At 35.3% G+C, this 15243-nt stretch overlaps 1 protein-coding gene across 3 annotated transcripts in view; it reads left to right on the forward strand.

Annotated features, from left to right (window-relative positions):
- vta1 (vesicle (multivesicular body) trafficking 1) overlaps positions 1 to 15243 on the forward strand; it is a 76117-nt gene that overhangs the window by 51065 nt on the left and 9809 nt on the right. Inside the window, exons 6-8 of one of the 3 annotated variants that reach the window (XR_012395449.1) lie at positions 7146 to 7328; positions 10502 to 11682; positions 12436 to 13334. Coding sequence is in view for 2 of the 3 variants with exons in the window: in XM_005160655.4 (XP_005160712.1) it covers positions 7146 to 7328; positions 10499 to 10579 (264 nt within the window). In the remaining variant the exon portion in view is untranslated. 3 annotated transcript variants of the gene reach the window in all.

The following is a 15243-nucleotide window of genomic DNA, read 5'->3' on the forward strand; positions in this document are numbered from 1 at the left end:
ATTGACATTTTATCCTACACGTCAGATTATGCTACCAACACTGTATTTGAATGGTTCTGAGGTTAGAGTAAGGAATTGGGTAGCTTAGTGTGATAATAATCCACATAAAAAATTTCACACGTGTAGCAAAATCTGATGGGCAGCATATTGCATCATCAAAATGTGCTCCCTACTTTTTGAATGGGAGGTAGGTTAGGACAATCTGACAAAGTAGGACAAATCAACAGAACACTGGCTGTGTGTGATAGCCTTGCTAGCCAAATGAGTGAGCACTCTTTCATTCTGCCCAATCAGAAAAAAACAAACAAACAGGAGAGCCCTGACAAATGAGATTATGGCAGCTGATGCATCAGAAGCATTATTAGATGAATTAATATCAAAGGAAAAACAGCATTTGTAATATGGGAATATTTTGGTTTTAAAGTCACAGACACCAAGCAAAAACAGGTCCTTTTTGAGCTGTCGCAGAATTGCTGCCATGGCTTACAGATTATTGAGCTGAAGCTTGACTACAAAATTAAATTGTAAATTGCAATATTTATCATAAAATCGCAATTAGATATTTTCCCCAAATCGCACAGCCCTATTGTAAATTGTTACCTGTATCTATTTTGTGAGTTAATATAAAATGTTAAAACTTTTTTATTTTATTTAGTTTTTTTTTTTTTAATAGATTATTGCATATTGAATATGGACATCATCATTAATGACAGTTCTGTCATTTCTGTGGTAATCTGTATCTGCAAGTACAACTGTTTTGTAATACTCTGTTATTGATAAAGTGCTGTCGTCTCACAGCAAGAAGGTCGCTGGTTCGTGCCACGGCTGGGCGAGTTGTTGTTTCCCTGTGGAGTTTGCATGTTCTCCTCGCATTTGTGTGGGTTTCCTCCGGGTGATCCGGTTTCCTCCACAGTCCAAATACATGCTGTTAATGTGATTTGGGTATAGGTTAAATTGTCCGTAGTGAGAGTGTGTATGGATGTTTCCCAGAAACGGGTTGCAGCTGGAAGGGCATCCGCAGTGTAGAACGTGCTGGATAAGTTGGTGGTTCATTCTGCCGGGATTAATGAAGGGACTAAGTCGAAAAGAAAATGAATGAATGTATGAATGAATGTTATTGATATAGAGATAGCAAAGAAGTAATATTGGGTGGCATTATGTTAATCAAACAGACATAGACAGTCTGGTGAGTAGGGAAGGTATGGAATTTGTTGTTTGTTAGATTGAATGCCTTTTGCAACTTTCAGATCTTATGCATGCTCAAACAAATACAATGCACACAAAAAAAGGAAAACATCAAAAAGTGAGTGGTCTTTTTAAATGAATATTCTTAGTTCAGGATTTTTCCTTTTTATTAGAAAAAAAATGAGGGATGAAACTAAATGACATTTGTGGTAATCATCAGCATGCCTGCAGCTTGAACTTAAATTGTTGAATCTGGAATATTCCTTTAAGAACCATACTAGTGGTATTGTCTCCTCGCCATATGAGTTTGGCTTTCCCACTTACGGGAATATGTGCACTGCAAGCACACCCCGGGGCATGGGAAAAGGGCTTATTTGAAGGAAAGTGAACTGATCTGTAACAACTTTCTCAATTAGTATACTATTCCAAAGACTCATCTGCAATGTTTACACCAGTAGCCGTTCGTTACCTGGAGCAGGCTTTGCACCCATGCCATGACTCCATGGAAATAAAAGGTCTCTGCTTTAGCTTATTGAGAAATTAAGGTCAAACACAAATGGACTCTGGTGTCAGGACGAGTATTACTTGGAAAAAGTGAGAGGTTTAAAAAGTCAGGGAATAACATTCTGAAATCATTGTTTGAATGACTCTTCTGTACTATTCAGGTGTAGTGCTTCATTTTGCATTAAGTAGATTATATAACCAAGGATAACCCAAATTGAGATGAATATAGCATGAATGGCCATGTACAGTATGATTATGTGTAACATTTTAACTACATGTAGCATGACTGATTGCCAAAACGTGATTTGGACGGTGCCGCAAATGTAATCATTACTGATAATGAACCTTTTTTGCCCTGGCAAACTAAATCCCCCATAACTGATTGCCGCTGGTTTTTATTAATACAGAATCTTGCGGTGTTTCCTCAAATGTTGCTTGCATGTTACGATTCCACAAATGACATTTCCCTCCAGATAAACACGACTGCATCATTCGTCTTGTGTCTTAAAACAATTCCATCTGTTAACAATTTATCCATTCCCGCCCTGTCTCCAATTAGCGCAGAATACATTTTTTCTTTTAAGTGTAAAGTAGGTCACAATTTTTGGCCAGCGGCAGTAGAGTTCAGTCAAACACACCCATTAAAACTTTTTATAAATCAGCCATCAGCAGAGATCGATAATAAATAATGAGACATTGGGAAAGCGCTTCTAAGCCTCTTGTTGACTTTCATGAATCCATAGTTTGCTAGATCTAATGTATGTCTTTCTCCATCACCATTCCACTTAAAAATAAGAGCACGTTGCTGCATTTTAATGAGTGAGAATTTTAAGGGAGTTTAAAAGTAAGTTTACAAGATCTATATTTATAACTGGACTTGACTGAGAAACATGGGTCCTATATCTCAGAACCACCAGGATTTTATAAATGTGCAGTAAGGCTTAGCCTGCAGTGCTTATAATGACTGTTTATTACATACATTTCTAATGTAGAAGAACTTTTTACTTTTTTTTTTTTCTTTGCAAGGTTTTGTTTACAAATGTCACGGGTGCTAAAATATTCTTTTTAAAGTTGAACACAATTACAGGTGAAAGTATTTCTGCAGTAAATCATTTCAGATGACAATACATTTATTTAGAGATTTATTTTTGAGTTGGAATGTGATATCAAACCCTATATATACACATCCACTCATTGGCCCCTTTATAGGTACACATTACTAGTACCGAGTTGGACCTCTTTTTGCCTTTAGAACTGGCAATACTGGAAAAATTCCCCAGAGATTTTGGTCTATATTAACATAATAGCATTACACAGTTGCTGTAGATTTGTTAGCTGCACATCCATGATGCGAGTCTCCTAGTTCAACACATCCCAAAGGTGCTCTATTGGATTTAGGTCTGGTGACTGTGGAGGCCATTTGAGTACAGTGAACTCATTGGAGACATGGACATGGGATGGTCATGGTCAGCAACAATACTCAGGTAGGCTGTGCCTTGAGATGATGCTCAATTGGTACTAATGGGCCCAAAGTGTGGCAAGAAAATATCCCCCCACCGTTGAACCACCACCACTAGCCTAAACCTTTGATACAAGGCAAGATGGATCTATGCTTTCATGTCGTTGATGCCAAATTCTGAACCTAACATCTGAATGTTGCAGCAGAAATTGAGATTCATAATACTAGGCAACAATTTTCCAAACTTTTATTGTCCAATTTTGACACCCAGTGTAATATTTTGCTGCTGTAGCCTATCCGCCTCAAGGTTGGACGTGTTGTGCATTCAGAGATGCCCTTCTGCTTACCTCAGGTGTAACGAGTGGTTGTTTAAGTTACTGTTGCCTTTCTATCAGCTCGAACCTGTTTGACCATTTTCCTTGGGCATCATCAAGGCATTTGTGCCCACAGAACTGCCGCTCACTTGATATTTTCACTTTATCGAACCATTCTCTGTAAACCCTAAAGATGGTTGTAGGTGAAAATCCCAGTAGATGAGCAGTTTCTGAAATACTCAGACCAGCCTGCCTGGCACCAACAACCATACCACGTTCAAAGTCAATTCAATCACCTTACTTCCCCATTTTGATGCTCAGTTTGAACTGCAGCATATCATCTTGACCATGTCTACATGCCTAAATGCACTGAGTTGCTGCCATGGGATTGGCTGACTAAAATTTGCATTACCGAACAGTTGGACAGGTGTACCTAATAAAGTGGCCTTTGATTTTGCATGCATGTATACATATATGTGTAGATACTGCTTGGAAATCACATCTGATCACAAAATAAATTATCTATTTTTTTTAAATAGATATGTCATCCACCTATATTTATCAGGTGTTTTTGATCCATTTAAAACCATCTGCATTAGAGCCATGAAGCACAAGTCTCCCGAATCGCAAACTGGAAAACTTATTTTTAACAGTTACTGACAAACCTTTGAAGACAGACCTGTTGTGAGCTCAGAGGTTTTTAATCAATTGTATATGCTTTTCTTGAGCCTGTCTGTTTGCATTAATTCTGCTGTGTGAAGGCACCCAGTTGCGTAATGTCTGTTGCTGTCCAGTTTTTCCCTGTGCAATTGAATCGAATCCTTGCTTAAATGAAATGAAAGCTGTACAAAGCATAGTTTTTACACAATATTATTAGTCTGTATTGCTGAAATGAGTGCATCTCTATTTTTTAACTGTCCATTGCTCACTTGTCAACAGCAGTTTGGCTTTAAATCCAGGCCCTCGATGCTCAACAATCATGTTCTCAGTGTCAATTACTCCCATGGAAAAAGAAAAGAACATACATTTTCTATGTGCTGTATAGTTTGTGTTATACATTGCTGGTATTTATTTCCATCATTGCTCATGGGGAAAGCTTGATTACGTATATATATTCAGGTGCTTTCTCCAGAGCCACAGCGTGTTCATGCATAGCTCAGCTCTTCCTCAGTGTAGATTATAGCTCTTGAGAACAGAAGGGATGGCTTATTGTGGAGCTATCATTGTGTAATCACAACCTCTCTTTTCACTATAGCGCTACAAAGCTATCTTGAGTATAGACTTTCCTGGTTGTAGCCTGACAGGGTATAGTCTTTTTCACTATTCCTCATCTTCCTGCGACATCACTTCAGGAACAAAACTCTCATTTTGGATCTGTGGCCGATCAAGCTCCTCTGTCTGCACAGAAACCATATGAAGTCCATATTTTTATAAGAGTGTAATGTTTGTTTGATTTGCCCCACCTTCTTATTTCACTGCCGATTATGAAAATACCCCCCTGACACATGTCTGGAGAAAGGAAAATCGTCAGAAAGTCACGTTTAAATCAACCAAATTTGGAATTGGGTTTGGCATATGCTTCATTTACTTTTTTCAAGAGTTGAAATGATATTTTGAAGCTTTACCTTATTAAATGTTGCTGTAATGGTTCCAACCTCTAAACTTTGTTTAACTGTAATGTAATATTTTTGCAAAATCAAATAAGCCCAGGGGTTTTTAATTACATTATGAATGTGGGGTTGTAGTTACAGTGGAAGAATCTATCCATAGTTTATTCAAACGTCTTGCCTTTTTTTTCTTACTGTATTTATTTATATTCCTCACTCATTTTGAGGTGTCTGAAAGTTCAGCTTGCAATTGATTGAAATTGGTTCCACGCAATGACTGCTCTCATTCACTTATTCCAATGTTTTAAGGTACAAAAATGTGTCAAATCAAGCTAAATGTCACTTTGTATAACCAATTCGCTGATCGAATTCCACGTTCAAACATTTTATTTAGGGTTTGTTTTTCAAGATTTTCCTTGGTTACAGGATAGTAATACATTCAGATCGAAGACATTTCATCAGAGCTTTTTACAACTTTAATCAAAGCCCTAACTAAAGTCATTGCATTTAGGAACAGATATTAGGATCTTATATATATTATAGATATATATATCTTATAGATATTAGCCACCGAGCGGCGCTTCTGGTGTGCGACCTGCTTTAGAGAAACTTGTCCATGCTTTTATCACCAGCAGAGTGGATTACTGTAATGAACTCATCACTGGCCTTCCCAAAAAGACAGTAAGAAAGTTTATCCGGAATGCTGCTGCCAGGATTCTGACCAGAACTTGAAAATCCGAGCACATCACCCCTGTCCTCAGGTCTTTACACTGGCTCCAAGTTACATTCAGAATAGATATTAAAGTTTTATTGCTTGTCTATAAATCACAAAATTGACCTCAATACATTACATATACTTACTAAATACAACCCAAACAGATTACTCAGATCTTTAAGAACAAATAAATGAGAAATTCCAAGAGTTCAGTTAAAGCATGGTGAATCCACCATCAGCTACCACACCCCCACTGCATGAATCAGCTTCCAGAAATGATCAGATGTGCTCCAACAATAAGCACATTAAAATCAAGACTGAAAACACATCTGTTTAGCTGTGCCTTTTCCAAAGGAACACTGGGATATGTCCGACAGATCGCACTATTATGTCTTTCTTATATTATCTTATCTATTTATCTTTTTATAACCTCTTTAACCTGAGATGCTCCAATTGATTGGCTGGAGATCGGTATTGGCCGATAATTAGATTTCATGATTCGATCAGTACTCGATGATCTGGCCGACCTTATGAACTGATTGCAAGTGTTTGTTTACGAGTTTACAACCTGGGTTATACATCCACAGCGCTACAACACTTGAGCAATGTTTTCAAATCGTATTGTCAGTCATTTTTCTTACCATTTTTTTCCTGTTGTATCTATTATTTTTTGTCAAGATTCTTCTGACCATTTTTATATATGCAACATCCTTAATTTATCCTCTTAGGAAAGGTGAGATTTTATACATGGAGGCAAAAAGTGTGCTCATGCAATGGCAAAATTATATCAAGCTTGAACATCAGAATGGGTTCTTGGTATCGGCTGATCACAATGACAAGGAATTGGTACTTTATATCAGCTGCAAATATGATTGGAGCTACCTAGTTTTAACACATTTTAATCTGTTTTTAATAGTTTTTAATTCTTTTAATTATTTATATTTTCTTGTATCTTTTATTGTTGTTTATGTAAAGCACTTTGAATTGCGTATGAAATGTGCTATATAAATAAACTTGCCTTGCCTTGCCTTAAACATTTGACTGGCAATTGTTCCACGATTTGTATTCATGATACAATTATGCAAGAAAATAATGCTGTGAGCATTCCGCTCTAGATGGGATAATGTGAGAAAACAGAAAAGCCTGATAAGTGCTGGCGCCCGACTGTTCAGAGCTCCATTAGCTGTGGAAAAAGGATTCTTGGAAGAACATCTTTGCATTTATTTTATCAGTTTTCTCAAAGCTACGGCTTTTTATATAGATGTCACAACTTTCTGGAATCTTTCATCACAGTAGTGTTGACAATGCATAATACTGTTTGTAAGAACATATTTGCTTATGTTTTCCCCTCTTTACTTTAGATGATGAATTTGGTGCTGAGGGTGGTGGTCCCTCACAAGCTCCTGACAATCCTCCTCATTCCCAGCCTTCTTTCCGTGGCCATCCATCAGACCAACCCCCAACCTCCAATTTCAGCAATATTCAGATACCTCCTGGGTCACACGCTCCAGCCAATACACCTGCAGAGATACCCCATCCAGAAGGTAAGCTAGCTAAGCTCTTTAGTGCAATTTAAGCATCTCTTTAGGTCTTAAAAGTATAAATATATATATATATATATATATATATATATATATATATATATATATATATATATATATATATATATATATATATATATATATATATATATATATATATATATATATATATACAGACAGACAGAAAAGCATTGGGAGCAGAGAGAGGGGAAGAATTAGCATTGGACCTCGAGCTGGGAATTGAACTCTGGTCTCCGTGAGCACCATGGTGCTATATGTTAGCGCAGTTAACCACTAGACTATTGGCACAGAATTTGTGCAGAAGGTCTTAAATTCATAAAGCTGAACATGTCATTTGCTGCAAAAATACATAGCTTCCTTAGGGGTTTTGTTTTTCAAAGTAAATTCCTAAACATAGTTGACCAAAAATATACATACTTGAGAAACAAGGCTTGTCATGTTGATTCTGAGTGAATGTATCTCAATTAAAGAATCTTTAGGCATTTGGACTATAAAAGGAGACAAAAATACTGATAATGAATGAACTTATAATGAACACTTGATTGCAGTGTGACCAGAAAGTTTGTTTTTTTTTGTCACTTTTTTGTGTTTTTGAGCTCATTTAATAAAATGTTAATCTATATTTAGCAAAATGCAATATAGATAAATACAAAATAACCACTTTGAAAACATGAAATTGTGTTGTTATTATTATTTTTTTCTGTGTGGATGCACTAAATTGATTAAACTAACAGTAAAAATATTAATAATCTCCATACGAAAATATAAACATAAATGATGAATTTCAAAAATAATAATAATTTAAATATGGACATCAGGCTCAATTGTGCGTACTTCTGATACTCATATAAATATTCTTTTGAATGACAAATAAAAATCTTACAATCCCCAGACTTTAAATCAGAAGTGTGTCAATAATAAACATATCTTTATATATATATATATATTTCATATTTTATATTTTATATTTACTTATTTAAGCTAAGCAGTAGATGATGACAGAATGGATCTCTGCAACACCGTCTACCATTCATTAGTTAATTAGTACTTTTCAGATGGCTGACAGAGAGTTGTGTGTTTGCTAGTATATTTCCCATTCAGGTTTCCTGTTTTCCTTTAAAGAGCAGAAAGTCAGGCTCAGAGTACCCACGAGGGGCATGTTCCCCCTGGTAACTGCTGTCCTCTGTGATTAGTGCTCCAGCTCCCAGACACGGAAATGACTAATCTGCGACATGGCACCCTAGAGGTGCCAACACTTAATTTGATCATGCATAGCATTCTCTCATTTCCCTGCTCCTGTGTTTGACTCTGTCAGACTCTGGTTTAAACCAAAATGAACCTTATTTCACGTAAAATGTACCTTTTTGTTAATTTTTTTTAGTTAAAAGTCATGTTAAGACATAGCTATGTGTCTACACTACCAATCAACATTTTGGATTAAAAAAAATGGTTTTATGTATTTATTTATTTTTATTTTAAAAACCCTATTCTGCTCACCAAGACTGAATTGTTTGATCAAAAATACAGAAACTTTAATGCTTCTTTAAAACAACAGTTATTTGATTGAATTTAGTTTAACTTGATTTATTCCTTTGATTTAAAGCTTAATATCCAATATCATTTCTTCTATTTTAAGTGTCTCGTGGTCTTTTAGAAATACTAATGTGATGATCTGCTTAGGGTTGAGTGATGTTTACCAATTTGGCATCGTACAATGTCTAAAGTGAAACATTGCGATGGATGATGCCACCGTCGTCGTAGGTGGAGAGTAGGAGTGGTTGTTAAATATCAATCAATTCATAACGAATTAATTAATTGTACAAAAGTTTGGTTGCAGTTTACTGTAGTGCATACTTTTTCACAGCAAAATCCTCACCGCATGCGCAGATTTAGGAGACATTTATGCAGAATGCATCTTTGCACCTAAAAACGCCTAACGCAGCACTCACAAACAGACTAAAACAGTTGTTATGTGAACTTGCTGAAGTAAAAAAACCCGCAATGCTTGCCCTGCCTTTGTGCTCTTCTTATTGGCTCACTGCTCTAGAACTCAACGCGAATGATTGGTTAATATCAGCTGTCAATCACTCAGTTAGTGCCTTCTGCCTTCAGATGACAGGAGCTACAGTCGCGAAAATGTGAAGCACTGAAGATAAGAGAATGAAAATAACACTGACAGATTTACCTAAAGTTATAATGGCACATCTGATTAGTGATCATGTGCTAATTGTTAATCCACCATTTACACGTTTCCAAGAGTGGATAAAAGACTTTCAGTGGCTTCAGGTCCACTATGAAAATGACTTAAGCCGTTAACTGTAAAGTCTGGGGGACGAGGTTTGCAGGTAACAGCATTTGTCACTGAATCTACACATTTTTAGCACGAGAGGTACTGTATAATCCTTTATTTAATCCTCACGATGCTGTCAGCCATGCAAATGGCAGCTATATGTCAGATTTAACACAGCTCATGAAAAGACTGGTACTGCTATTAAGATGACATGCAAATAATAAGTTATATATCAATATAAATGTGGGGCGGGGTGATGGATCGCGATGCCGGCTCAGCATTGTGAAGTTTGTCGGCCATCGGTGATGGACGATGGCATCGTCTATCGGCACAACCCTAGATCTGCTGCTCAAAAACATTAATTATTTAAATGCATTTATTCATTACAGTTTTATCAGTGTTGAAAACTGTTATGGAAACTTTTGATTTAAGACCATTCATACAAACTTTTAAGTTCATTTACTTTTATTCATCAAAGAAAAGTTAAATTGTTCAAGAATGAAATAAAGAAATAATTAAATTTAGACAATTAGTTTGAACTTGTTTTCATCAAAGAATCCTAAGTAAACTGCATCACAGTTTCCACAAAATTCTGAAGCACAAAAGTTTTCAGCTTTGATAATTATTAGAATCATTAATATTGATTCAGCACCAAAAAATTTTGATCATCAGCATAATGGAATACTTTCTGAAGAGTCATGTAATGCTGAAGACTTGAGTATTTTTGCTTTAAATCTGTAACAGTGATGTAAAATATATGGAATGGTAATTTTGTGCATTGCTAACACTTTGTCAGCTATGAGTGCAAATGCAGAAGAGCATTTATGGTTAGACCTAATGGATTTTTTCCCATCTTTTGAAGCAGCACAGCCTGTCAAACCAGTGCCTGTTCCTCGAACCATGCCAGTGGTCGATCCTTCACTTCTAAACAATACCCAAGAAGGTAAGCTTTGTGTGTGTGATTGTGTGTATGTGTGTGTGTGGAAAGGACTCCTCTTCACAGAAATTCAATCTCATTGAACCCAGCCAAACAATCGTGATAGAAAGGATAGAACCTCATTTCTCCAATGTGATGGAGCTCATTTTCTGAACATAAGGCCAGAGAAGGAAAAAAAACAGACATTGCACTGGCTTTTCTAAATGAATGAAGGCTTTATGGGAAGCAGATTCACGGTTTGGCTTTTCATAGTGGAAGAGAATGTCCACAGCCTTAACTACCAGTCAGAGGAATGTACCTTTAATAAAAAAAAAATTCCTGGGCGAAATCTCATACGAGATTGAGCAAAGCTGAGATTTTCATGCACATCTTGTCAGGGAAGCTTGGTTTGGTCTGTAATAAATCTTCTCAGAAACTCCAAATGCACACAAAGGAGCCCAGGAAATCCACATAGCGGTTGTTGAATAAACATAAGATTTAACGGCTTTCATTGATTCAGCATGACTAATAAACACATGACCTTGGAATCATTTCACAAAAGGATTTATTTCAAACACTCAACTGAAGTTATGCGGTGAGTTTGCAGTAAAACCATGTTATTTTATGTGGTTATTTCACATACAGCATTTACTACAAAGAGCTGTACTTCATTGAGAAGCTACGCAAACATCTGTCATTATTAAAACATGTTTATCTTAATGTTATTATTGACAGATTAAATTTGATTTTAAAACCAATTTTTATGTTGCTTATCAGTGAACTATGTAAACTCTGCTCTATTCAAAAGCATGTGTTTTACTGACAAAACTAAGGCGATCTCCTGATGAAACTTACCTATTTTATGTATTGTGCGATAAGTGGCCAACAAAACTATTTTACGTATTGTAAGAAAAGTGGCCAACGTAACTATTTTACATATTGTCAGAAAAGTGGCCATTGTAACTATTTTACATATTGTCAGAAAAGTGGCCATTGTAACTATTTTACATATTGTCAGAAAAGTGGCCAACGTAAATATTTTACGTATTGTAAGAAAAGTGGCCAACGTAACTATTTTACGTATTGTAAGAAAAGTGGCCAACGTAACTATTTTACGCATTGTCAAAAAAGTGGCCATTGTAACTAATTTAGGTATTGTAAGAAAAGTGGCAATTGTAACTATTTTATGTATTGTCAGAAAAGTGGCCAACGTAACTATTTTACGTATTGTAAGAAAAGTGGCCATTGTAACTATTTTATGTATTGTCAGAAAAGTGGCCAACGTAACTATTTTACGTATTGTAAGAAAAGTGGCCATTGTAACTATTTTACGCATTGTCAAAAAAGTGGCCATTGTAACTAATTTAGGTATTGTAAGAAAAGTGGCAATTGTAACTATTTTATGTATTGTCAGAAAAGTGGCGAAACGTAACTATTTTACGTATTGTAAGAAAAGTGGCCATTGTAACTATTTTATGTATTGTCAGAAAAGTGGCCAACGTAACTATTTTACATATTGTAAGAAAAGTGGCCATTGTAACTATTTTACATATTGTCAGAAAAGTGGCCAACGTAACTATTTTACGTATTGTAAGAAAAGTGGCCAATGTAACTATTTTACGTATTGTAAGAAAAGTGGCCAACGTAACTATTTTACGCATTGTCAAAAAAGTGGCCATTGTAACTATTTTACGTATTGTCAGAAAAGTGGCCAACGTAACTATTTTACGTATTGTAAGAAAAGTGGCCATTGTAACTATTTTATGTATTGTCAGAAAAGTGGCCAACGTAACTATTTTACGTATTGTAAGAAAAGTGGCCATTGTAATTATTTTACTTATTGTAAGAAAAGTGGCCATTGTAACTATTTTATGTATTGTCAGAAAAGTGGCCAACGTAACTATTTTACGTATTGTAAGAAAAGTGGCCATTGTAACTATTTTATGTATTGTCAGAAAAGTGGCCAACGTAACTATTTTACGTATTGTAAGAAAAGTGGCCATTGTAACTATTTTACGTATTGTAAGAAAAGTGGCCATTGTAACTATTTTATGTATTGTAAGAAAAGTGGCCAATGTAACTATTTTCTGTATTGTCAGAAAAGTGGCCAACGTAACTATTTTATGTATTGTATGAAAAGTGGCCAACATAACTATTTTACATTTTGTCAGATAAGTGACAATTGCATACATTCGTATATTTCATTCGTAGTAAATTGTAGGATTTTTAAAAGGCTGTGTGTTCCCAAACCCCACCCCTAACCCTCATTGGGCTGAATTGTACTAAAAAGTACAAATTGGGTTATACAAAATTGTAATACATAAAATGACATGATTTGTCCAGTCACAAATTCTAAGACAAAACAAAAGCTGCTTTTCTAGATAAACCAGATGTGTATACAATGAAAACAGAGTATCATTTGATATTGTTTAGACTAGTCTGTCATAATTCGTTCAGACGTGGGAAGATGACACATAAATATAAGTTGCTATTAATAAGGCTTGGAATCGCATGCCCCCCCAAAATTTAAATATGAGAAGTGCAATGTCATATGACAAATTGCTTTTTTGAGAGTTGTTCTCTCTCAGCCGTTCAAGGTCTTTTTATGACAACAGATCAGCCATGACATCGTCTAATTGGTTTGAAGGGAAAGTCTGCACCACAAAAAGGCACTAATTGGGGATGTGAAACGTGGCCCTGAAGGTGAGATGATTTTGGTTTGGGGTCGTTCTCTCAGGGTCACAGAAACTGAAAAACCTGATTGCTTGATAGCACACAGACCAAAATAAAAAGCATTCAACCAGTAAACTAAAGGTTAGAATCTGTCCAACAATTATTTTGTTTTATTTTCACAGAATGTATCAATAAAGAGGTGTTTTTAGTATGGTTTATCAATAACTATTTTGATCACTTATATACTATAATAGTGCATTTTATATATTTTTTTACCATTAAAAATTTACTGTATTTTACTATAAAATTTTACTGTACATTGGCATGAATAAATTGAATTTTTTTCAATTAAGTTTCAGTTACTGGAAACGATTGTGATTGATTTTCATTTAATTTAATAACATAGAATCTTATTCTTTTGTAAATGTTTTATAACTATTATAAAAAACTTTTAAATGAGAAATATTTTTTTATTTATTTATTTAATTGTTTGTTTTTTTTATGGTTGTTTTGTAACATTTTAATCTTTGAATATTTTATCTTTCTGAAAACATAGGGTTGATCTCTGTTTTGTTGTTGTTGTTGTTGTTTTGTAAACCAGTTAAAAGACTTAATGAATGCAATCCTTTTTCTCAACCCATGCTAAGCTAATCTACATTTTTCAGAGTAGGTAATGGTGATCAATACTTGCAGTGCAGTGATTAAGAAGGCCAGAAAACAAGCTGATACACTGACATGCCCTCGGGACAATCTCTCAACTTACACCAAACAATAACAAACCTATTACCAATTACAACAACTCCCAAGGTAGATCATGTTGCTTTAGTGCAACTCGCATATGAGTCTTGGTTAACAAACAAATGCTCATGCCAGAGACAACTTCTTAATGTCAGTCATCGTGAAAGGATTGTAAAATGTATTTTCAAAAATTTTAACTTTTTTTTTCATGGGCCAGTGAATATTTTGAAGTGAAAATCTGAGAAAGTGGCCTAACCAAGTCAGAAGTATTTTAATGTTCTTTTATTTTTTTTGTCTTTGTCTTTTCCTTTATGTACATTTGTTTTTCACTTTAGCCAGTGAACATTTTGGCAAGATAGATGAAAATATGCACAACTGTTCAGATCATACCAGCAGTAAAATATATATTTTTTAATTTATTTGTCTCTTTTTTTTTTTTTATTTTGAGGAGTGCAATTTTTTTATTTTATTTATTTATTTATTTATTTTTTGCAGAACAAGTATAAATATGGTCTCATTGTACTTTTATTAGTGCTGGCAAGAAATTCATCGCATCTAAAATAAAAGTTTTTTTACTTGCATAATATATGTGTATATATAAATACACACATGTATCCATATATTTAAGAAAATGCTTTATATTTAATTTTTTTAAAAATACACTCACCAGCCACTTTATTAGGTACACCTGTCCAACTGCTCGTTAACGCAAATTTCTAATCAACCAATCACATGGCAGCAACTCAATGCATTTAGGCATGTAGACATGGTCCTGACGATCTGCTGCAGTTCAAACAGAGCATCAGAATAGGGAAGGAAGGTGATTTAAGTGACATTAAATGTGGCATGGTTGTTGATACCAGATGGACTGGTCTGAGTGTTTCAGAAATTGCTGATCTACTGGGATTTTCACACACAACCATCTCTAGGGTTTACGGAGAATGGTCCAAAAAGTAGAAAATATCCAGTAAGCGGCAGTTCTGTGGGCGCATATGCCTTGTTAATGCCGGAGACCAAAGGAGAATTCCCAGTCTGGTTCAAGCTGATAGGAAAGCAACACTAACTCAAATAACCACTCGTTACAACAGAGATCTCTGTTCAGCATCTCTGAACACCCGACACGCCCGACCTTGAGGCGAATAGGCTACAGCAGCAAAAAACCACACTGGATGCCACACATGTCAGCTAAGAGCATGAAACTGGGGCTACAATTCACACAATTTCACCAAAATTGGACAATAGAAGATTAGAAAAAACATTGTTCGAGAATCAGATTATAA

Source organism: Danio rerio, chromosome 20 (genome assembly GCF_049306965.1).
Source record: "Danio rerio strain Tuebingen ecotype United States chromosome 20, GRCz12tu, whole genome shotgun sequence".
Taxonomy (NCBI): Eukaryota; Metazoa; Chordata; class Actinopteri; order Cypriniformes; family Danionidae; genus Danio; species Danio rerio.